Source organism: Micromys minutus (assembly GCF_963924665.1).
Source record: "Micromys minutus genome assembly, chromosome: 4".
NCBI lineage: Eukaryota > Metazoa > Chordata > Mammalia > Rodentia > Muridae > Micromys > Micromys minutus.
Window position 1 is genome coordinate 42,880,262 of NC_137973.1, and position 25,682 is coordinate 42,905,943.

Genomic DNA, 25,682 nt, shown 5'->3' on the forward strand with positions numbered 1-25,682 from the left:
CCTCTTCTTTCTCTTGACAAATACATTCCATCTCAAACTGGTTGCCTAGGAGACCAACCCTCGAAAACAGAAATAAAAGGGTGTGGAAACAGAATGCTCCAAAAATTCCGTCTTGCAATGTTTAATAATGAGTGAACCCAATTATCAGAGATGTTAGCAAGCTGACGTAACTAAAATATGTGGGCTTTCTCTCTGTAGATTTTAGACTCGCCTTTGGATCGTGCCTTAAGGACAGCAACCAAGTTGAAAAAAACCACTGACCAAATGATTAAGTCCATTGCAGAAGACCTCACCAAAGCACAAAGATGGAGACACCAGCTCAGATACTAACTCACTCCTAGGCAACCAAGGGTCAAAACATTTGATGTTCTCCCAAGTATTTTACTTATGACATAATGTAGGAGTACACAAAAGCACTTAAATGAAGGAAAAAAAACCTGCAAAACAAGCCCTCTGGCATTTGTGTATTTGTGTGAAAATAAATCTGTGTTCTTCCTAAATCATGATAAAAAGAAAAACAATAAAACATTGCTTTTTATCTATTAGTCTGGGAGGTTATGTGAATCTGGGTCAGAGAGATGATTAACAGATCGCATGCACTGTTGCAGAGGAAGGTGACGCAGATCCTGATAAACCCACAAGTAAAGTCAAGGGGTTTTTAAATAAAAACTGAGCACAGTTGCTTAGAAACATATGTAATGTAAAATACTCCATTTCTCTCTACGACTGCGCAGCTGCCTGGGAGTTACCACTGCCCAGGGGAGTACTTTGCTGTCTTATCATTGGCCTGGAACAAAGATAAAAATTCAAATTTCGGGGCTGGGGAGATGGTTCACGGGTAAAGGTAATTATTGGCTGCAAAACATTTGACAACCTGAGTTTGATCGCTGGGAGCTGAACCAACTCCTGAAGTTGTCTTCTGACCTGTGCATGCCATACACACATTAAATAAACGTAACATTTAAAAACTCAAATGGGAGGACCTTTAATGCCAGCACTCAGGGGACAGAGAGGCAATTTCTGTGAGTTTGAGGCTAGCCTGATCTACAGAGTGAGTTCCAAGGCAGCCAGGGCCTCACAAAGAGAAACCCTATCTTAAAAGCTAACAAACCAACAAATAAAATCCAACTAGAAATAGTTTCATCTGAACACATACAAATTTTACACTATCATTTAGTTGACAAAAAAAAATTGTATGTTCAACTGTCTTAGAGCTTTACTGCTGTGAACAGACACCATGACCAAGGCAACTAAATAATAAAGATTTAACTGGGGCTGACATCCAGGTTCAGAGGTTTGGTCCACTATCATCAAGGCAGAAACATTGCATCCTCAAAGCAGACCTGGTTCAGGAGGAGCCTAGTCTACATCTCCATCTGAAGGCTGCTAGGAGAAGACTGGCTCCCACAGGGCTAGAATGTGGGAGCCCACTCCCAGTGACACACTTCCTCCAACAGGGCCACACCACCAAATAGCACCACTCCTTGTGCCAAATATATTCAAACCACCACATCAACCGTTGCCAATCTACCAAATTCTACACATTCCAACAAGCACTACCTGACCTGCACTCCCTCTGCTAGAACTTACAGAAAACTCAGCGCATAGACTGTTACCAAACCAAAGATGGCCTTGGGTTTGCCCATGTGCTTATTTCTCCTGTGGCTATATGGTGACCAGGAGGTGCGGGGTCTTGGGAGAATGACACCACTGAAAGTACTTGGGCAGCCCAATAAGTTGTACTTCTACCAAAAGGGGTGCAGCCACAAGTCAGGCAGGATTGTATCCCTTGCGGGCCTTGCGGGATTTCTATTCCAGTGCAGAGGACACGGTTGTGTGGTCAAGAGCTTGGCCCTCACATGCTGATGTCTACCTTAAAATGGGCTCAGTTGAAAAGCAAAGTGTAAGGCTAACCCAAAAGAGTGTTTGCTGGGCAAAGTGTAACTTTTGAGAAGAAAAAGCAACCCTGAACACATTAAAAATGGTGGAGATTTGTGCCAGATGGTGTCTTCACATTTCCTTAAAGGTAAAACAACTTTGCATCATTTAGCAGGAAGGACCACACATTTTACTTACTGTTCACACAGGAGGTAATGAAGGATATTCTGCAGATGCTGGAAAGAATGCGGTGGAAATCTACAAGACTCAGATGTGATGGGTAAGTATGTAACCCTGACAGGAATGAGAAGCAGCTATATGACCGCATCTGGGTGGGCTTAGGAAAACATTTTCAGAGAGGTTTTAACTGAGGAGGCCTCCCCGAATGGCTGGTGCTCCTTGTGGGCTGGGGATCCTGGGCTGCCTGGGGATCCTGCGAAGCAGCTTGACTTCCTGCTTCCCCCTCCAGCTGTCCGATGCTCTCCTCCACAGTGGGCAGGAACCCTGATGCCATAAACCAGAATAGCAGCTTTCTTGTAGAACTTGCTTTTGTCAGAGCAAAGAGAGAAGTAACCAACAGAGAGCAGGTGGTGAGCGGGTGGTGAGCTGTTGCTGAGATGAACCTGACCAGGGGGTTGAAATGCCTCTGGAACTGGTTTGATGGAGGAATGTATAAGAGTCTGGAGCTGTTGGCTTCAGAAGTGCTAGCATGGAATAGGGGAGCCTATAGCCCCTTGGTGGGTGAGGAAGAATCTCAGAATGCTGAGAGACATGTGGACAGTGGGACTTGGGAGGGGAGCAAGGATGCTACCTAGAGGTCTTTATGTCACATTCTGGTCAAGAATCTGGCTCCATCCTTCCCTTGTCCTAAGAACTTGGGAGCTGGAACATACATTATATTGTGATGTTTAAATGTGTTGATCGCAGGCTCTCTTGTGCCATATGTTTATTCCGGTGTCCTCCCTGCCCTGAGTCTTCCTACCTCAGTTAGACTTTCTAGGAATGTTCTCACAGAACTGCTCAGTTGTCTCCTAAGCTGCCCTCCAACTCCTGTTAGATTAACAACCAAGACTGGCTGTCACAAAACCTTCCTACCCAAACACACTGTTTTTAAAAGCACGTGTAAGACATAGCAGGCTGAGCAAGCTATGGGGAGCAAGCCAGTAAGCAGCATCCCTCCACTGTACCTGTCTCAGTTCCTGTCTCCCGGGTTTTGTCTTGACTTCCCTTCATGACACTCTGTAACCTGTAAGCCAAACAAGTTCTTCTTCCCCAAGAAGAGGTAAGTGTGAGGTAAATCCACCAGAGAGCACACACTGACACTCTGAAAGTTGAGTAGAAAGTGTGTATTGCCTGCCTGCTAGCTGCTGGGGGAATTTGTCCCAATCAGGCAGCCCTGATCCCCACAGTTCTTTGTCTTTTATGCACAAAGTCTACATTCTGCTTGGCACAATTCCATTAGCAAGAAGCAGAACTGCAGAAGTCAAAGATCAAGGTTCGAACACTTAGGGACTTTTCTGGAACCTGGAACCATGGGGCAGGTCTTGGATGGACTAGGTCTTTGCTCCTGTTCAGGATGGTGTTGGGGCTTAACATGTTGGGTTTTAACATTAGAGTGGTGCCCCTAACATGGAGTTGGTTGTGCTAAGATCCGGTGGCCTGTTACAGTAGAAGACTAACTACTACACTCATTATGCCCCCATCCCTCCCTTTGGGGATGATGTTGCCTCTGCACCACACTAAGATATGGAACTTTTAATTTTATAGGGGCTTATGGGTAAGAGATTTCTTTGAGTCTCAGGAGTCTCTCAGAGAAGCCCAGTCAACCCGAGTCGACATGGAAAGTCCCCTCTGCTTCTCCACAGGACAACACAGGGCCTGGACTTCGAGGATGGACTACATGCATGCATTTTCCATGAGATGAACATGAAACTTTGGGGTCCAAGAGTGGAATGAGTTAAAAAACAATGTGTCAGGGTGTCAAGTTGACAAGGGACAGGCTTGTGAGAGTTAATCTTGATTGCCAACTTGACAGGACTTGGGCTTGCTTAGGAGACAACAGCTGGGGATGTCTGTGCGGGCGTTTCTAGAGTTTAACTGAGGCAGGAAGACAAGACCCAGCCTGCACAGAACTCTCTGTGGGCTGGGATCCTGCACTGGATAAACAGGAGTAAGTGAGGGGCCTGTTTCCAACTGTGGATGCGACGCCCACTCCTGCTCTCACACTCCCTGGCCACAATAGACCAAACCCTCAAAACTGTGAGCAACATAATGCTTTCTGTCCTTAAGTAGCTTTCTTTTGTTAGCCATTTTGTCAGCAATGGGAGAAAACAGTAGTTAATACAACAGCAAAGGAAGCAGGTGTTTAACAGTGTGTGTGTGTGTGTGTGTGTGTGTGTGTTCCTGAAGAAGTAACTCTAATGCCAGTGAAGGAATAGGCTTGCCTATCCCTGGGCAAGAGCAAGCAGGCACAGGGAGCTGGCTTCCTTCTTCCAGCAGAAGGTGTGGCCCTGATTAAAGGCAGATCTTCCCACCTCAAAAGATCCAGGTTAAAAGCCGGTCTTCCCACTTCAAATGATTTAACTATGAAAAAAATTTCCCCTGACAGTTTTACCTAGATGCATGGGTTTTAATTAATTCTAGATGTAGTCAAGTTGACAACCAAGAATAGTCATCACAGGGCTTATGAGAATTTGTAACGTTCCCCCTTAGAATACCAGCAAAGCTTTTGTGTTACCTTTTAAATATTTTGTTGTTACTGGCGTGCATGTGTTGGTGTACCTGTGTCCCCGAGGTACACATCTACAGGTCAGAGGACAGCTCTGTGGATTTGCTGTTTTCCATCCACCATTACGGGTTCTGGGAAGTGAATTCAGGTCAGCAGACTTGAAAGGCAAGTGTTTACCCTTGGAACCATCTTGTTAGCCCTTGAGCACCTTCCTTATGACAGAGTGGCATATTTTTTACCTTTTCCTTCCCCACCCCCCGCAGCCTCCCACTCCATCATCCAAACACCCAACTAGAAGTTTCCCAAGCCCCAGTCTGGCTGGGCAGCTCTGAGAAGGCATGCACACCTCACCTGAGGTTTCCATACTAACCAAGGCAGCTATTTGTCTACCTCGGAGCAGCTGCTTTTAGCTTTGGGACTTGGGAGTTGGTTCCGGGTACCTAGAGATAATGCAGAGGTCAGCCTGAAGATAACTCTGTTTGTGGCTTAGTTCAGGCTGAGGCACTGCCCGCAGAGAGCAGAGAAAGGGAACATAAACTGTGTGCTGTCAGAACTGATGGGAAACAAGTGGGTGTGGCCAGGGCACATCTGCTATACCAGCACTCAGGAGGCAGAGGCAGGTAGAATGAACTGCTGCATGTTTGAGGCCAGCCTGGTGCACATGGTAAGTTTCAGGCTAGCCTGGGCTCTATCATGTGACTTGTTGAAGAAAGCTCCTATACTGGGTTTCAGCAGAGTAAACCAGGGGTCACTTGTGCTGGGGCAAGCACTCAGCCAAAGGGTAAAACTGGCCGCTTATTTAATTTTTAAACCAGGAGATTCAGATAAGAGCTAGCCAATCTGCGTTAGCATGCTAAAGAAATCTTGCTGTGCCCCACACCAGGGACAGGACTGAAAGCACCGACTTCTTCCTCCCTTGCTTTCTGCCCATAAGGCTCACTTGCTGCACTCAGTTTCTCTACGCTCTTAATGCTGCCTAATTCCCGACTGCACTGAAAGCCAGTCAGACCATCAAACTCATTTACTGAAAAACCGATTCTGATGACATATTGTGTTAGTTATATGTTGCAGTGCTATGACTAAACCCTAGAACATAGATAGGTATCTATGTTGTGACAGAAACAACTCAAGGGAGGAGGGATTTATTTTGGCTCCTGGTTTCGGAGGGTTTCAGAGCATCCCAGCCAGGGAGGTATGGTGGGGAGAGTGTGGCAGAGACTGCTTCTCTTCATGGTGGCCCAGGAAGCAGAGCACAGCAGGGACCCCAGGCCATGGAGCCCCTTCAAAGGCTCACACCACTCTCCATAGCTGCCTTCTGTCAGGCTGGCCCTGCCTCTTAAAGGTTCTCAGTTTCCCAACAAGGCGCCGGCAACTAGAGAATGAATACTAATTAAGACATGGCCTAGGGGAGCACTTCTTGTTGAGACTGCAACACAGGCATGTCCCCCAGAAAGCCCCGGGGAAATGCCAGGCTCTGACTTCTCTCCTCAGAGTATAACTGCATCAACTATGACTTGACAATATTGTCCCCAAGTTTAGAACTGCACGCTTCTGGCCTGCTGAAATGGCTAAGAAAGGGCACCTTGTGCCAAGCCTGACAACCCACACGGAACCCACGTGGCAGACAGCTGGCTCCCACCAGCAGTACTCTGATCTACCCCAACACCAGCCCCCCCCACCCCTAATGAAAAATAATTAGCTGAAAGTGTAAAACTGTACACTTTGTGCTGTGCTGGAGAGGTGGTTCAACAGTTAAGGCTGTTCTTCCAGAAGACCTGGGCTCAATTCCCAGCACCCACACGGGAGCTCACAACTGTCTGTAACTCCTGTTCCAGAGGAGCTATCTCTCTCTGGCCTCTGTGGGCATAAGGCATGCATGTGGTGCACAACCATACATGCACACAAAATATTCATACAAATTAAATAGTTATAATAAAAACGTTTTAATCATACACTTCTCTGGCACAGTTTAAACTTTCTTGTATAACTCGTCAGTTCTTAATCTGTTTGGAGTCATGCCTTTGAGACCCTGATAAAGTTACGAAGCCTTTCTTCCCTTAGGCTCTATCTCCCACAAAAAGGGATATCCGCATATACACAATTTTGCACATTAAAAAAAAAAAGCGTTCATGGATATGAGCCAGAGATGGCTCAGCATTTAAGAACACGGACTGCTTTTCCAGAGGGTCCAGGTTTGACTTCTAGGACCCACGTGGCAGTTCACAATAGCTTGTTATTTCTGTTCCAGGGGATCTGACGCCCTCTTGCGGTCTGCACAGGCACTCACAGAGGCAAAGTAACTAAAACAAAAATAAATAAGTAAAAAATCATGGATTCCTTGAAACAAGTCCATGAATCCTAGATCCTGCAAACTCATTTTCTTTTTTTTTTTTTCTTTTCTTTTTTCTTTTCTTTTTTTTTTTTTTTTTTTTTTTTGATCATTATGCCCACTCACAGAAACACAGCTAAGTCAAAGAAAGGAATGGGGCAGTGCCATTAAAGACAATCAAGACAATCAAGGCTACAGAGTGAGACCCTGGTCTTCAAAGAAAAAGTTCTGGAAGAGCACTTGCCAAGTTCTGACTTGTTCAATCTGTAACCTGTGTTCTCTTGTCTCCTAGCTCAGGGCAGTCCTTTCTTCTAATTTGTCCCATTAGCAAACCAGAAAAGCCAGCTGGTTATGTAAAACTGTATCCCTGATACTGAGTCCAGGGGCTCGTCCCTGCCCGAGGTGGGGCTGCTGTGAACAGCCAGCTTCCTTAAGAGAGGGAGGCCACATCATGGAGTTTTTTGGGAAGCAAACTACTGTAGGTATCTTTTTTTTTCTTTAAAGATTTGCTGATTAACTTTAGTCTGCGTGTTCTGCACCCTTGTATGTAAGAGTATCACATGATTAACTTTAGTCTGCGTGTTCTGCACCCTTGTATGTAAGAGTATCACATGATTAACTTTAGTCTGAGTGTTCTGCACCCTTACATGTAAGAATATCATATGCATGTGGCAGCCCCACCATGTGGGTGCTGGGAATTGAACCCAGGCCCTCTGGAAGATCAGTACATACTCTTAACCTCCGAGCCATCTCTCCAGCCCCATCCTCTTTTTTAAGTGCATCATACTTTTATTGAAAATGTTAGTCTATTATCCCAGCAACCATTTTCGTTTGTATTGTCAAGCTGCATGCTATACTGAGCCACTAAACGAAATTACATCCCACACCTCAGAAGACACACAAATTTTACAAATAAACATCCCAAAGATCCCATTAAGTGCTTTCTTTCAAACATAATATGGGAACAGCCGCTCTCCGTGTCACAGAGAAGTAGATGAATATGGAAACTCTGCTTTCCAAAACTCCCCAGTGACCCCAAATGTAAGACACATGAGCAACTAAGGTGTACTTCAGAAACCCAAATCCTCATGAGATGACTAACTGATGTGGTGCAATGCCGCTGTTCACTAATCAATGCAAATACTGTCTTCAAAAGGCCTGCAATGTTCCCACTTACGAGAACCACCTGCACGAGGAACTCTGGCTTCCAGGAAGGAACCCAGGTAGAAAGGAAATGAATGCTGGTATAACCCTGACTCCTTTTTAAACTGAAAAGGATTTAAGAGAAAGTACTATGTGGGCTGAATGGGTTTTATATATATATATATTCATGCAGTAACAGAAAATAGAAACTAGGTCACTGTCACCATCTATGAGCAAGAGGACAGTAAGTGAATGCTTTGTCACAGGCAGGAGACAGGTAACTGGGCATTAGCACTGGGTGTAGCTGCTAAAACTGGCTTCACTAGTGCAGCTGGAGAGGTGTTCTGCCTCCTCCCTGCCTTCCAAATTTTCACAAAATAAATGACTATGAATGGCAGGCCTCCACTTCAGAATCTATAAAACCTGACTTCCAGCTTCCTCTCAGTGTTATGATGGGGGCAAATCTGCTAGAGACAATATTAGACATACACATTCATACATTAACATCAAGTCCAGATGGGTGGAGGTAACTGTAAAAAGTCAAAATGGTCTCTGAAGGACCTGAGCAAATTCATGATCTTAGAGTGCACTTCTGAAGCCCAAACAGGAAAGCTATGTCTGCATAACCACCGTGAAGGCTACTCCTGGAGTTAGCTAGAATCCAGGAATGGCTGGGCACATCTGTGAGGGATTTGTGCTTAATTAAGTCATTTGGCACCTTCAATCCAGATCTGACCTGGGAAGGTCTAATGTGGGCCCCACTTTCTGCTGGAAGCCTATATGAAGATCATGGAAGAAGGAAACATTACTTTTTGGCTGTTTGCTTTTGCCCTTCCTAGCTAGTCAATTTCTTCGGTCATTGGCACCTACTTCTTCAGGATTCTGGCATACACTGGACCAGCTCATCTTCATAAAGCCTCAAGGACTGAACAACTACTGTATTGTTGGACCTTCTGTGTATAGGCAGCCATCGTTGGATTAGCTGGACCACAGCCTGTAAGTCATTCCAATAAACCCCTCTGATCTCTTTCTCATATATATGTGTGTGTGGTTGTGAATATATATGAATCTGTATCTATATAATTATCTATCTACCTACCTACCTAGTCTGTAAGTTCTGTTACCCTAGAGAACCCTGACTAACACACTGTGAAGTAGTACTGGGACATGACTCAGTGGTAGAGCACTTGCTGAACATTGTTGAGGCCTGTGTTCAATCCCTAGCACTGCAAGAAACAACAGCAATGATATCCATGAACAGTGTAAGCACACACAAGCTGTGTACCACTGGTAGCAATTCACAGTATGGAATGTTTATGTAAGCTGGCGGGTGTTCACAAGTCTGAACAGGAGCAATTCTGAGTTAGAATGTCAGATCTTAAATAAAGACTCCCTGTGGTGGTTTGAATAGGTACGGCCATTCATGTGTTTGAATGCTTGTCCCAAAGGAAAGGCACGATTAGGAATTAGGAGGTGTGGCCTTGTTGGAGGAGGTATGTCACTGTAGGGGTGGGCTTTAGGGTCTCCTATGCTCAAGCTCCACCCAGTGTGGAATTACAGTCTACTCCTGGCTGCCTTTAGATAAAGATGTAGAACTCTTGGCAACTCCGGCACCATGTTTGCCTGCATGCTGCCATGCTTCAGCCATGACAATAATGGACTGAACCTCTGAACTGTAAACCAGCCTCAATTAAATGTTGTCCTTATAAGAGTTGTCTTGTCATGGTGTCTCTTCACAGTAATAAAAACCCTAACTAGGACACTCCCTTCTGTAACACACTTAACTGTAGGCCTATCTATATCACCCAACCTCACAGACAATACACTGTTTTTGAAAGTCATTAGGTATTGTATTCATGAGAATATTACAAGATCTTCTTTTTCTTCTTTCTGGCTCCAATTCAGAATTAAATAAAAAAAAGAAAGAAAGAAAGAAAAGAAAAAGAAAAAAGAAAAAGGAAGACTCAGAAAAATTGAGCAACAATATATTTATTTCCTCTTAGAATATTCATGATTATTTTTGGTTTCTAACTTAAGCAGACATGATCTCAAACATATAAAATTGTGTTCTTTAGACTTATCTTGCAGGTCATATACACAGTGAAATCATATTAATAACTGGAATTATTTTATACATAAAATTATAAATTTCAGTTTTAAGAAACTGCAGTTATAAGAAATAATTCTATCATACATACATTTACAGTTTTACTTTTATAATCTTGTCATTCAAAATCATTTTGCCCCCATCACTGTATTTTAGCACAAGTATCCAGTGAGTAATTAGTATGTATACAGCTGGCTGTAAAAACTACCCACACTATGTAACATAGTCTGTTCCAAGGTGAAAACATCCTGATTAGAAAGTCCTTTAATGCCATATCTTGTACAAAGCAGCAACAGTACTTAAATTATTAGAAATGGCAAATCCAGTAGCACAGAAACTTCCTTCAACGCACACTTGAAGACCATATTACTCCATACACTATTTACACCGCTTAAATGACAACAGCAACATCTGCCTTAGCTGAATGTATTAACAAAACCTCTAAACTATAAAAAAGCTACTCATCCTTAATAAAGAAAACTTTATCCTTTGATTTATTCAGCATTTTTATATCATCCAGCAGCTTTCTGGGCGTTAAAATATGTGTGGAACCTGGTGGAAGAAATTGTAAATTGTCAGAATTAAATAATTTTCTTTGGCTTAAAATCTTGTCCCTTTCATATACAAAATATGTGGTGCATTGGAACAATACTTCCAACAGCATTTCTCCAAAATTCACACCAACCCTTGTCACTGAGCATGCTCAGTAAGTCTTCAGAAATCCTGCCCATCACAAGTGCTTTGTCTGAATTGTACTATATACTGGTGTCTGGTACAGAGAAAATGGGGATTTGGCTGTCCTCCCAAACAGACCTTCAGTAGTTGTCTTTTGCAAACGAAAATCTCTAAGCTGTTCTGTGAATCGAAGCCTGTCATATGGCTCCTGCAGCTGTCTGGGATAGGCTACCTATCTGCAGTGGCTTCACTAGGAAACAGTCTAATTTACTTTACTACTAGTGTGTGTGCACATACATGAACACCTGTGTGCACATGCATGCCTTGGCTCAAGCATGGAGGGCAGAGATGACTGTCAGGAGTAGGCTTTCTCCCGACACTGTGGGCTCTGCAAGTGAATGAAGGCTGTCAGACTTGCTCAGCAAACGTTTTTTACCTACTGAGCCCTCTGCTGGTCCAGACTGGTGTTTTAAAACTCAGTTCCACAAGGGCCTTACCAGCGTCAGATCCATATACACAAAGACAAATGCTTCTAAAGTAAAAATGTATTATATGTCACAAAAGCATTTTAATGATCAGAGCAAATAAAATCAGAAGATGCAGTTTTAAGGGAGCAAGCTCAAGCCCCTAAAACTGGCATATTTAAAAATAAAACTATTAAAATATCAACGGGGGGGGGGGGGAACCCTTAAGGTAATTTAACAAAGCATGTTTTATAATGATATTTTTGCATGTAATAAAAGTCTTAAATTTTCCCATACAAAATTTTGCCTTAAACATTAAGAAACAAAAAGATGAAAGTCTTACCAATAATAACCTCACAGGATTTATGTGCCTGAGAAACTTCATAAGCACAACGCATCTCAGAGTATGTAATTCCTCCAATTACAAAAATAATCAGCCGTGACCCATTTTTCCGGTCCAGCTCCAAATAGTTAGCTCTTGGTTTCTGGCGAGCACTAGAAAGTAAAACACAGAGTAAACATGCTGTGGACACTCCCAAAGTCACAATGCATGTATTTCAAACTCATCTTTGGAAGCAACTGTCTTGATTTTAATGAAATGATCTAACCACATTACAATTTCCCTACAGTTAATTAGGCAAAGGCTGCACCCTTTCAGATTTCTATTTCAATAAATCACATACAATTTTATTTGTGATGAGACAGTGGGAAAAAAAAGAGATCAAGGCTACATCCAGGATATGGAGATCGAGATTATATATATTAGTATAAAAAACCCTTATTTCCAAAAACTATAATGAAAACCACTTAGTCTTGGCTCAGTATTTCTATTTACAAAGCTAACATTTTATTTTAACATTTAAAATATTTTTATTTTGTGTATGGGCATTTTGCCTACACATGAGTCTGTGCACCATGTATATGCAGTACTTGTGGAGGCCAGAGAAGGGTGTTGGATCCTGTGGGACAGGAGTTACGGATGGTTGTGAGCTGCTGTGTGGGTGCGGGACGAATCTGGGTCCTCTGGAAGATCAGCCAGAGCTCTTAACCTCTGAGCCATCCTTAATGTCCCTGAAAAGTCGATTTGTTGAAATTTTTAGGGACCCAAGGGTGTAGCTTTGCAAGACTGAGATCTGAAGGCTGGGGAAGACAGAGTCTGACCAGGGCCTAGCATGGCATTGGACAGTCACTACAGGGAGGCCACAGCAGGATGGTGGCTAGAAAGTGTCTAGACCTGAGCAAGGACACCTGCCATGTGCTACCACATCTGTCAGAAACTGATCAGGGACGTGAGGAATAAGCAACAACAATAACAAGGACAACACCCTAAACAACTCTAAAGTTAAGTGGTATAGGCGTTGCTAGGCAACTGCCCAGCTCCGGACATGTAGAGAAAGGATGGCAGGAAGAGAGGGAGCCTGGAGAGCTGCAGCGTTACAATGTATCCCTTACTCAGGGTGATCAGCGGAGGATGGTGTCTGACAACTCTGCACAGACAGCAGGCTGAAGGCTGACCACACAGACAGAAACCACCACTAAGCTAAATTGAAAAACTGAAAAACTCAAAAGACTAAAGTGGCTATACACAGCAAGAGAGAAAGCCCACAGCTGAGGTCTTCATAAATTCCTACCACGATGGGCTACAGAGATGGCTCAGAGAGTTAGTATCACTCTTGCAGAGGATTTGGTTCATACCTGTGACTCCAGCCCCTGGGGACCAAGACATTTCTGGGTTCTGTGGATACTTGCACACACATGCACATACTTCCCCCAACCTACACACATCCAGTACTAGGGAGGCAGAGGCAGGCAGACCTTTGAATTTGAAGCCAGTTTGGTCTACAGAATGAGTTCTAGGACAGCCAGAACCACACAGAGTCTCAAAAAGCAAAAGCAAAACAGAGTAAGCATGAGAACTAACCACAGAAAGCAACTCAGGGCTGCTCTACTATACTAGCTAAAGGATCCATGTTCAACAAAAGGTTGTTTTATGTAAAGAAACAATGTGGTTAATACTTTGGTAGAAACTTGGTTTTGTACAAGTAGAGATTGGCTTGAGCAAAGCTATGTATCTATATCATATCTATCTGAATGTAAGATTTAGTAATGTCAAGTTAACCGGTATGGTCCGGTGGAAGTGACAGGAATGACAGTGAAATGCGGTCAGTGCTGCCAAGCCCTAGGCCTCACCGTGAGCACCACACACCACACAACAAAAGCAGAAGCGGAAACTACGAAGAACCAACAGCAGCTGCAGATGAGAGCAGCAGACACGGTGGGACACTTCAGCACGCCCCTTTTGTCCTGCACTGCTCCCTGAGGAACTAGAGAAACAGGCACGAGACAGCTGAGAGCAGAAGAGAGCAAAGCTTCAGTGAGTCTAGAACAAAGGAACAAGAAAACACCTCAAAAATACACCGAAAAGTCCCTTATCTGATGAAGACAAGCAACACAGCAAACCCAGGAAGAGTAAACAGAGAACTGTGTCAACACAGAACAGTCAAGTTGATAGAAGCCAAATACAAGAAAAAGCCCCATGTGGGTCATGACTCCTGAGTTCAGTGTTCCGGTCCCACACGGTGGAGGGAGAGAACTGTCCCCCGTACATGCTTGGTCATGTGTGCATCCACACACAGGAACAATTCATTACATTACATAGGGCGAGTAGAAAAAGGTATGGACACACAGGTAGATGACTGAACTCAGACAAATATGATAAAAAGGAAGACTAAACTCAGAACATGAAACCCCGGAAACTCCAATGATATTTAAATTTGCTTAGCTGGGATCTGAGTGCAGGAACATGGATGAGAATGTGTCTCTCTTAGGTTTAAAATACTTAACAAAATTAAAAGGATTAAATCAAGTTGGGTGTGATTACTCAGCAGGATTAGCAGTCTAGACTACACAGTGAGATCCTGCCTCAAAAGAAAGGAAGGAAGAAGGAAGGAAGAAACAGAAGGAGGAGGGAGGGAGTGAGGGAGGGAGGGAGAAAGAGAAGGAAAAGAAAAATAAGAAGAAACCGGAACCAGAAAGGAGGTAAGGAGGCAACTATGCTATATAAGATGTGTGAAGAGATGATGTGTAGTTTTATAAAAGTATTCTGTATTATAAAGTATGCTTTCCTGATTTTATTTAGATTACAGTTGAAGAAAAGTTTTACATTACTACATGTTTCAAAGAGAATGCTGTGCAGCACTTTAGTTCTTGGTCTAAAGTATCCTAGCAAAAGCACTTCAGAGGCGTTGGTTTATAGCCTACCTTACAGCTCCAGAGCCATTCCATACTGCTGGGCACCGGGAACAATATGGCCATTCTTTGGAATCTAATCTGTTATCAATGGCATCCTAGGGAAGAGAATTATTAACACCATCAAGAAAATTTCAGGGATTTGCTTCATAGACAGCTTGATGAACATTAAAGGTGCATAAATGTCAAGTAAGACTAGATCTTCTTTATACCCATGAAAACTAACTGCAGTAAAAATCAATACACTAGGACTAGAGATATGGCTCAGTGGTTAAGCAAATCATTGTTCTTCTGGAGGACTAAAATTCAGTTTCCAGTACCCATACCATGAGGCTCACAACTGCCTGTAACTCCAGCTGCAGGGCACCGACGCCTCTGGCTTCCGTGGGCACCTGCACTCATGTGCACATAATTAAAATAATAAAAAAAAATTTAAAAATGAATGTGCTAGTTTACTCGCATATTAAACAAGCATTTCAGATCTGCCTCCTTTTGCTGGAAGGTTCTGCAATGCTATGAGGACCTTTCGCCTGTAGGGAAGCTAGAGGTTTCTCACCGGCACCACAGGCCACTGTCCTTCACAGCAGTTCCTCTACAGCAGAAATGCACATACTAACCTCGAGACACTGAAGACAGCCCAGCCACTGTGGAATGTTTTCCTGTTCACTCTGCTTTTAAAAACCTTATTTTCTCAGTGCTATGCTTTACGATACACTTCTGCCTATGTTTATAATGAATAAGCAGACTATGAGTGCTTTACTAATACAGTAATATATATTTGTTCATAACTTATTATGGCTACACTTTTGATTAAAAATTAACTTGCTTTATAGATGACAGCACAAAGGTACTAAGGAGTGGACACAAGAAGAACAAGCAACTTTGGAGGGTTTTACCATGACCACCAAGGAGGAAGACTTCACTGAGAAGAGAAATACTAAAAGCCCAAGACAGCCACAGATCCAAAGTGCAGTCTCTGGATTTAGCATGCAAACCTCGTTAGAGAGTTTAAACAGATTGATTTGCATTTTAAAAACAACTGTAGAAAATCTATCTGGGTGGGGGGTGGATGGAGAGATGGCTCAGTGGTTAAGGGAACTGACTGCTCTTCCAGAGGTCCTGAGTTCAAAACCCAGCAACCACATGGTGGTTTACATCTGTAATGGGATCTGATGCCCTGTTCTAGTGTGTCTGAAAACAGCTACAGTGTACTCATATAAATAAAATAAATCTTGAAGAGAAAAACTACTTCTGAAAATGATCACGGAAGTGGGAGATGACTTACACCGCAGAAGGCAAAGTCTAAGTTCTTCAGACTTTCAAATATGTTCATGCATTTGCAAATAACATAAAGATTTGAAAAATGGAAAATTGTAAAATACTTACACAAAGGAAAGTAGAAATTAGAACTACAATTAGTCAAAGGAAAGCTAGAATAAATGGTTTTCATTTAACTTCTAAGGTAATTTTAAAATTAGTTCAGTGTATAATTCCTATAAATTACTATTATTTTCTTAAGCAGCAGCACCAACAGCATATTCACCCGGTGACTCTTCACGAAGCATTTATCTGGCGGAACCCACAGAGGCGCTCGGGGCTGGGGTAGCAGGGGGGTTGGGACTTTTACCTCCATGATATCCTTGATAAAAGGTGTCCATCGAGAAAGCTGAAAAGTCTCCTCTGCAGACCGATCTTTTCTTAGTGGTTTGGCTTGTTGGGACTATTATAATTGAAGGAACAGACAATTTCATTCAGTAATATACTTATATTTTCTAACAAAGCTTTACAGCAAAACTGCCTACTTTAAAAAAGAGAAAAGAACCACACTAGGCTGGTAATGCTGGTCACTGAACAGCACAGTGTACCCCAGTAGTGCTATATAAAAGGCTGAATGTAAAATGCAACCACTGGACAAATGAATCATAAAGAGCCAAGTGTCGGAGCAAACTACAGTAGCAGCCAGAACACACGGACTCACTAGGAAACCTCAATTACTCAGGTTACACATGGAAACCAAACACTGCTGCGCACACAGCTCATGTGGTAAGAGTTTTCGCTCAGTAGATCCCAGCAACACAGACACCGGGCATGGCAGCACACAACTGTAACCACCACTGAAAGGTAAGGACGGGAGTTCAAGGTTGTCCTTGGTTCCCACAGCAAGGTCGAGGCCAGCCCGGTCTACATGAGGCCTTGTCTCTAAAAGATGAAGTCAAGATTCCCACATACAGAACTAGTTCACACAAGAACCTCGTGGGGCAACGGTAGTGAGTCTGACTTCAAAAGTAGTTAATGCACGCACACACAGACAGACAGACAGACACACACACACACACACACACACACTTCCTTACTGGGGGAACAATGGGAACACCAAGGTGACTCCAGTTACGAATCATATCACTATCGTCTTCTATCTTTACATTGTGGATCAGTCTGTCCAGATTTTCTTCAGTGGTTCCTTAGGAAAGAGTCAGGAGTGCATAGTCAGATACAGGTACTGCAACTAATTCTAGAGCTTCCGTACTTACTACAGGGACTAAAGCTTAAAGGAAAGCTATATCCTACGGGCTTCTCCCACTGTTCTAAGGAATTTCCTTTGTCTCCACCTCATTTAACCATTTACTGTGAGGTCTTTCAACTTCCTTATGCTGAGTAGTAACAAGCTATTACTAAAATGTGACTTGAGGGGTAGGGAGATGGCTCAGAGGCTAACGGTGCTGCTACCGAGACCAACAGCCTGGGCTTGATGCCTGAAACCCACATGGTGAAGGAGAAAATGAAAACTCAAAATGTAACCCAAACTAATAGATCAAGATACCACGTGGGGACTGGCCAGTGTCTGTGGGTGCTATACTATAATCTGGATGTAAAATCACCTCCAGTCACAGTCACATACCCTCCCATGCCCACCACACATGAAAATAACATGTAGCAAGTACATGTAAAATGTGATCACCGTAGGTGATTTCCGAGTGAGAACTTTGATACAGACTTAGAACCAAATGGGCTCATTACCATTAATGCCAAAGATGTAGAGCAGGACCGCCCGGATTTTGTCTCGGTTGTCATGGTTTTTGTTGAGCAGCACAGGGAGGAGCACCAGCATGGAGTCCTTCACACGCTGGCCCTCAGCATCTGTTCCAAGTGCCAGGTCCTAATGACAGTAAAACGCACAGCGCTCTACCATCCACACTTGCTTTTCTGTTAAAAGTGTCTATTATTAAACTGCCGAATTTTGGTGGAATATTTCACTGGAGATGGGAATGGTAGATGCAAACCTGAACTAGACACTGTGGTAGCCACTAAAAATAAAGTGTGTGCACTTCATGTGTGCACTTCTGATGTGCTCAATCTGAGTCAGGATGTGCTTTGGGTTCAAAACAATGGATTCTGAATATTTGTGAAAGAATGGAAAATATCTCATTAACAGTTTTAGTATTAAGCACATATTCAAACAATGGTGTGAACACAGGGTTAGGTTAAACTTATTAACAACATTAGTTGCATTTCTTTTTAACTTTATAGTGGGGCTACCATTAATAGTTAATACTGCATGCAATTTGCATTCAGTTTTTGTTAGTGTAATATTCTGAACAGGTTAAAAATATTAAAAAAGAAAAAATAATCAAAACAGAAACGTGGGGTACAGAATTCTGCAGGACAGTGCACTGCAACCCGAGAAAGCCCTGAAATGAAACTTCCCTAATGTAGTGGTCCGCAGCCCAAACTGCAAGATCACAGGGAAGGGGGTGCTGCCAGTGCTGGAGGGCCACAGTGTGATCAGAATGACCCCAGGGCCCCATGACAAGGATGACTGTGGTATTTCTGAGAGCTGGGAGAACTAAGAGCAGGACTTAGAGTGAGGCCTTCAGGTCTCTGCTGTGCCTTTGAAGGGGACAGTGGAACTGTTGTCCTTGCCTGTCTACCTCTTGGTGTCCTTGCCATGGGGTGAGCTCTTGGGCTCTGTCAAACACATGCCTAAAAGCACTGAAGTCAACTGTTTATAATACCACAAGTCTCAAGTATTCTCAACCAAGAGTACCCCAGCACCAAATCCAAGCAAGCAAAACTTTGAGCCAAAATAAGCCCTTACTCAGTAGAAGGTCATTTCCGTGTCTGTTAAAGCAGCACAAAGCCGTCAGGCATCAAATACTACCTAGGTGAGTCCCTTACAAAAGTCTATGATTTTGTGGAACTCAACTGCTGTATTCAGCAAAGCCTTCACATGGTAACGTACAAAGTCGCTCTGGGAATCTATGACAGATGTGGGTGTTCCTGGGTCTGTACCTACCTGCTCAGTTTTGCAGAGCTTCTCAATATTCAGCTTAAACTTGTTCATGCAGTCCTCAGCTAAGTTAAGATGGACGACTTGCTGAAAGCCAGAGGACACTGATTATTTACAACACGCTAATTACTTTTTTGTATAATTGACAATATTAAACTTAAAAAATATGGTGTTTTCCCTGCATGGGTGCCAGTTATGAATGTTTCTAGTGCCAGAGGCCAGAAGAGAGCATCGGGTTCTGTGGAACTGAAGTTACAAAGTTTCTGCAAGAGCGGCCAGTGCCCTTAACTTCTGAGCCTTCTCTCCAGCCCCAGTGTTAAAGTTTTAAGATCTGGGTTTCAGTGTGAAAAAGAAACAGTCAATAAAGAGAAACAGCTCAAGAAAGGAAGTGAGAATCAGCATGACAGAAGAAATCAACAGACAGCGAACACAGAGCACAGTGAGAGTCTGCGGGGGCTGGAGAATAAGGAAACTGTGGCTGAGTGAGTGAGAAGGGTGAGATCCTACAGGGGAACATCAAAGGCCTTTTATATCATTGGTTCTTGACTGGAATACAACATTATAAAAGTGTGAAAAGACAGTGATTTCTAGAAGAGTCTGGGCTAGGCATGGTGACTCACACCTACAGTCCCAGAAAACTCAAGGATGAGGTAGGAACGCCTGCCTCCAGTCTGACAGCAGCCTTGGGTAGATTGAGTTCCAGTCCAGCCTGAGGCAGAATGAGACCCATCTCCCCCTACCAAAGATGAACGGATAGCTGGATAGACGGACACATGGACGGACGGAAAGAGGGAGGGAGACAGGAAGGGAAAAGAATGGGGAAAAGTGAGTGAATTTATCTGGACACCTATACCTTAAGCAAATTTAAACCTAACTTATAACTATTGTTTTAAGGAAATATATGGGTTGAAAAAACAGCTACTAGTTAATCTCACACTGAATCTTTCTATGAGTCTGAGAAATACTAAAATTATTCTGTTCAGTTGTTCAAGACATACCTTTTAAAAAAGCGTTTAAAAAATACAAATGATGTAGAGGGAAAAGTCAGTGGCTGCTTTGGTCAGTTTGGGCATTTCTCAGATCTACAGTAAAGGTTGGGAAGACAGTATCAACAACTGTTCCAGGGACCCTGCTGAGCCGGCCCACGGGATCAGACAGGCAAAGGCAGAGCACTCAGACAGGACCATGCTTACCTTTGAGATCTGTTTTCGGAAGTGCGGCATCTTTTTCATTAGCTGGGTAAGAGCACTGAGTGATGTCTGCAACCAAACAAATAAAGCTAACGCCATGCTTCAGACATTCCATATTACAGCTTCTCAATTGAGAACTTTTAAGAAACTTATCTAATTTAATAAACATGCTAGGTTGTAAAGGAACTTTAGGCCTGTCACAGTAAAGCAGCTGCTATCAAGTTACTCTTCCCTGTGGACAGGCAAAGTAGGACCTTCAGTACCTTCTGGGCAACCGACAGCCCAGCAGCTTCTCCCGAGCTCAGCCTGCCTGTTCCCAGAACGTTTCCCAGGCTCAGTTATAGCGAAGGAACCAGCAGGACAAGAAAAGCATGTGCAGCGGCCGCCCTTATGCCCTATTCTGCACAATGACGGGTGCAGCACGCTACGGCCTGGTAGAGAACAACTAGGGAGCCAAGCTCCGGAGACTTCAGAAGAGCCTCAGTGCATTCTCTGATGCAGACAGAGCAAAAAGACAAAGCAACGACAATGAAATAACTGGACTAGAAACCGTAGGCGAGAAGCTCAACATCAGTACTGTGAACGTCCAACTTAAGAGGCTCAAGACATTAAATCAAACAAGGTTGAAGGACATCCAAACTGTGCACAAGTAAATTAAATCTAAAACTACAACTACAGAGCCACCGATGGCTCAACAGGTGAACATGCCGGCCATGATCCCCAGACCCACAGGAGATGGACGGGAGGACAGACTCACTAAGCTGTCTTCTGGCTCACCACGGCACGCACACTGAGGAGCAGAAGGAGCTCTGTGGGTTCATGGCTAGCCTTGTCTACTGAACAGCCAACAAACAACAAACAGACTCCACTGCTATGTACGAGGAAACTGACCAAGAAGCTTTTCAGAACTAAATTTTAATGAGAGTTTTGAACATGAAGTAATGGCTGCATAGGACTCTATTTTTTTCTCTACTTCACTAGTTAGAATGTCCCCAGAGAAAAAGTTAACAGTAATGTTCATCTTTTTCACTGTCAACTGTGCTTATAATTTACCTCTGCAGGGCCTACAAGATGGCTGAGGGTGAAACATTTGCCTGACAGCTTCACATGAGAATCCACAGAAAGATGAGAGAGAAACAACTCCCAAAAGTTGTGCTCTCACCACACACACACACACACACACACACACACACACACACACACACACACACACACATGAGAATAACATGACCTGTGTCCTACTATCGGAGAGATGGAGACAGGAGCTCCTGTTCAGGGTCACCCTCAGGTATGTAGTAAACTCATCTGAGATCAGCTACAAGAGCCTTCATCCCTAAAAATAAAAATGTACCCTGGTATCACCTTGAGAGACTCTTACCTTACCCTCTGTAGCCTTCTTTGTTGATGAAATTTCCTTCATAAGCTTTGGAATTTCCCTGTCAGATTGTCAGAAAAATGTCTAAGTTAGCTCTTTATAAAACTATTTTTAGGCTATAAAATATACTTTAGTAATTTAGTTCCTAAAAACCACAGGACAAAGTTAGAACAGGCTCACATACTCCAACACAACCGCGATGTGCCGGTGCCGAACCCGCACCCACAGGTCATCATCTTCTTCAAGAACTGCCTCCTTCTCTTTCCCGTCTGTCTTGTACCTATGATAAACCGAAAAGAAGAGTTTTTGGATTCTCTACCTCAGAAAGCAGAAGAAACATTTTTCCAAACAACAATTCTGAAAAACAAACTGAAATACAGATTCAGCCTGCCACCTAAGGGATTAAACCCCAAAGCAGAAACTCAAAGGCATGGCACCTTTTCCTCTCAAATGTTAGGTTTATAGTCTTGGCAGAACGTCACCTTGCAAAGCTCAAGCTCAGCACCCCACAGTCAGCTTTAAGAATAAAAGTAGTTAGGTATAGTGGCACTTGGAAGGCAGAGGTTAGAAGGACTAGAGAGAGTCAAGGTCATCCTGATAACAGTGTTGGGGCAGCCTGAATTACACAACACCTGTCCCAAACAGCAAAGACCGTGAAGACTAACCAACCACCACCACCACTGAACGCATAAGTGGTTACGTCTGTAACCGATTAAGATGCTAACAACTCAGCTCAACCATCAAACACCGGTTAGGAAAAGAACTGCCACTCCTACCCAACCCTATAACCACACCTTCTAAAGAACAGGAAGACATGAGAAAACTCCTACAGTTGTAAAAAATATTATGACGGCTTTAACAAGCTCTGCTGGAGTCTGCAGTGGTGCAAGAGGTTCACGGAACCCATGCAGTGGGCTTGTTGACTGGTTTCCTTAATGGAGTTCCTTTTCTTTTAATGCATATACCCTCCTTCCATTTTGGAGGTAGGGAAGACTCAGCTGTTCTTGGCAATGTTAATTTCCTAAGGCAATATTAGAGATTACAGTGTTTCTTCAGTTCTGAACTATGGACAACACATGTAGATTTTCTACTATATAAATGCAATAAGTTCTATAACCCCAAAATTATAAGCTTCATTACAAAACAACCTTCCTATGTGATCTTAGTTAAGATACCCAAAGATAAAACAGCTGTGTTTAATTACAAAGCTGACTTATGAATGGAAGCCCTTTGTCATGCAGAATACCAATGTGTGCTTACATAATACCTTTGCTGTTCACGTGGCTTATAAGCAAACCAGTAGCACAGGGCAATACTCCCAGCCCATGGGAGGCAAGAGGCAGATGGACCTCTATGAGTTCAAAGCCATCCTGGTCTACAGAATAAAATTCATGTAAGCCAGGGCCCTGGGAGGAAATGTTTGATAGAGATTAGCAGGGATGTGGGTCCCACCACAGTGTGTGAACACAGGGTGAATAGCAGGCAATGGAATTAAACTACAATGGGGTGGTAAGGAACACGGGTGAGGTGAGGCTTAGGGGCCACTGCATCCACTTTGCCTTTTTCTTTTTATCTGAGGAAAATGGAAAGCCATTTAAAGGTTCTGAGTGAAATGATATGCACTGAGGTACATCTTACTCAGATTCTCTTTCTCCCCTGAGTTGGGGAAAGACTGAAAGGGTGGGGTTGGGGCAGAGACAGAAGCAGAGCATTAGAGATCAGTAATAAGTCTGCAGGAAGACTGAGCTGAAGGTCAGTCTGGGCAATATCATGGGTTCGAGGCTAAGGCTGCTCTCAAAAGCCAGTTGAAAAATTAGGTAGGTCTTTGAAATGTAGTTACAAAAAGTTACTACTCAGGTGAGTGGCTTTGAACTTGATTGTCCATGGCTGAAATTTTGGTCTGAGTAACTAGGCGACAGGAGTTGCGTTTACTATGGGGAGCACAGGTTGGGTACATTAAAGGTACCAGCAACTCAGGTGTGGATACACAAGTTTAAGATGCTCACCAGGCATTTTAAATGAAGACGTTCACTAGGGACTTGATGAGACTGAAGTTCACAATACACATAATGTGGGAGCCAAGGAAAGACAAACCTTGAGACTAAGTGTGCTTCTCAAAGTATAGAAATGGAATCCCCAAAGTAAACGCTAGAATATCCCAACCCTAAGAAGTAGAGTAAGAAGAAACATGAGATCAGACTGTTGGATTTAGTAAAACAGAGGTGGAGAAGGTACTTCAAGCTGACAACCTGAGTTTCTGAGTTTGACCACTGAATGGCATGTGGAAGGAGAGAACTCACTCCACATGATTGTGCTCAGAACTCCACATACATGGAGGGGCACATGTGTACCTACACACAGACACACACACTCACTCCACATGCATGGAGGGGCACATGTGTACCTACACACAGACACACACACTCACTCCACATGCATGGAGGGGCACATGTGTACCTACATTTGCACAGTCACATGCCCCCCTCCACACTGCAAACTACCACAGTACTTCTATTTTTAATAAGAAATCATTTCCAGTGTAATAACTGATGGAGCTGAGGGAGTTTCTCTTCCCACATCAGTCTTTTTTCTGAACTTTTGTGATTCCGTGAAAGAAGGTAAAATTGTTCTTTAAAACATTAGCTCCCTTCCTTACTCCTAAGCAATTATATGTTCCTTTGTTTGCCAGCGAACCTGGGAAGATCACCTTTTAAAACTAGGTTGAGTAGTGCCCAAAATTTCTATCCAGTCTAGAACTAAATTCTCTATTGTCTGATATCAGATTGCTTTCAAAACCTACTGAGCGTCTTGGAGACCCACCTAAGGATGTGGAAAATACTCCTCAAAATTCCAAATGGACTTCGAAAAACAATTTTCATAATAGAAAAATGCCTCTGATTTCCTAACATAGATACAAACAATACAAAGACTCAAAATAAATAAATAAATAAATAAATAAATAAATAAATAAATAAATAAGAAAGGAAGAGCAGGATTTAATAAGAATGAAAGTAAAAACACAATGGAAAATACAAAAAATTAAGAAAAATTGCCAAGTATCATAATTATCAAAGTACCTGTTTAATAAAACTATTATTAATTAGCTAATTAATTAATTAGGTTATTTTTGGTACAATGGATTTGTTGTAGGGCTTCATACATGCTAGGCAAGTGCTGTTCAACTAAGTCTTCTTTTTATTCATTTATTTAAGTTTAAATTTTTTTTTAGTTGGGAGTCTTACTAAATTGCCCAGGCGGCCTTAAATATGAGATCCTCCTGCCTAAGCCTCCCAAGCAGCTGGAATTACAGGTCTGAACTATTGTCTACAAATTAGCAAACAAAATTTCATAAAGCAAATGCTGGCTTTTACTACTGTGCTTGGGTACAAGTCTGCCTTGACACCTGCTGTGCAGCCCGGGCTGGCACCAAACTCCTGACCCTTTGCTGAAGGCTTCCCCATGCTGACATTACACATGTGGGCTGTATGTCTGGCCTCAACGAGCAAATCTTGGCCAGAAAAAGACTATGTGGACTTAGAGACCATGATGTCAAAAAGCACAATGAGTGTGTGTGTGTGTGTGTGAGTGAGAGTGAGTGACTGTGAGCGTGTGTGTAAATCATGCCACACTAAAACTTGCTCACTTCAGTTACTTGCCCTTACTTTAAAAGTAATCTCCCTATTTAAGGGTTACATCTATAGTTTTTGGGTATATGATTTAGAATAAACATAGCCTAATCATTTTGAATATAACATATATGAAATATAATGATGGGCTTGGCATTTACTCTAAGTGTAAGAAAAATGTCTGAATTCCACTTGTTTAAATGCACTGCTAGCAGAGGACAGTTAAGGAAGCCAGTCCACTTCAAAGCTCTGAAGCAAGCTGCTGTTAGCTGACAAAGTAAACCTGTCAGGTTACAGTTAGAGGAGTGAGAGAGGGAAGGTTCCAGGTCTTCAGATTCTGCCCCCTGTCAGTCATTACAGTCTGTCCACATGCCCTCTACACGCCCTTCAGTTTATACTTGCTTGTATGTATCATTCTCAATTGGTAGTAGATCATATGCCATTGCCTGAAAGGTCAGTTCATGCAGGACAGTGGACACAGGGTCAAAGCCACGGTCAATTATTAAGAGCTGGGACTGAGTTTTACCCTAGAATAACAAGATAAAATTATCTTAAGAAATTTTAGTACCTTTATGTGAACACCTTTTTAATATCTTAGAAAGTAAGTTTAATCCTTCCCCTCAACAAAAA

The 25,682-nt window shown here is 42.9% G+C and overlaps 2 protein-coding genes across 2 annotated transcripts in view; one reads left to right on the forward strand and one right to left on the reverse strand.

The window, feature by feature from the left end:
• The window catches only part of AKNAD1 (AKNA domain containing 1), a gene marked incomplete at both ends in the record, with an annotated part of 31,237 nt that extends 30,907 nt beyond the window's left edge, over nt 1-330 (forward strand). The window contains one exon of the mRNA XM_080916023.1: nt 199-330. Coding sequence (XP_080772149.1) covers nt 199-330 — 132 coding nt within the window. The remainder of the gene's footprint in view (nt 1-198) is intronic.
• A 9,731-nt stretch (nt 331-10,061) lies between these two features.
• The window catches only part of STXBP3 (syntaxin binding protein 3), a 41,670-nt gene continuing 26,049 nt past the window's right edge, over nt 10,062-25,682 (reverse strand). The window contains exons 9-19 of the mRNA XM_080916065.1: nt 25,455-25,579; nt 21,611-21,706; nt 21,430-21,487; nt 20,055-20,120; nt 18,868-18,948; nt 17,592-17,730; nt 16,928-17,034; nt 16,201-16,293; nt 14,586-14,671; nt 11,668-11,819; nt 10,062-10,737 (exon numbers count right to left, since the gene is read on the reverse strand). Coding sequence (XP_080772191.1) covers nt 10,643-10,737; nt 11,668-11,819; nt 14,586-14,671; nt 16,201-16,293; nt 16,928-17,034; nt 17,592-17,730; nt 18,868-18,948; nt 20,055-20,120; nt 21,430-21,487; nt 21,611-21,706; nt 25,455-25,579 — 1,098 coding nt within the window. The 3' untranslated portion in view covers nt 10,062-10,642. The remainder of the gene's footprint in view (nt 10,738-11,667; nt 11,820-14,585; nt 14,672-16,200; nt 16,294-16,927; nt 17,035-17,591; nt 17,731-18,867; nt 18,949-20,054; nt 20,121-21,429; nt 21,488-21,610; nt 21,707-25,454; nt 25,580-25,682) is intronic.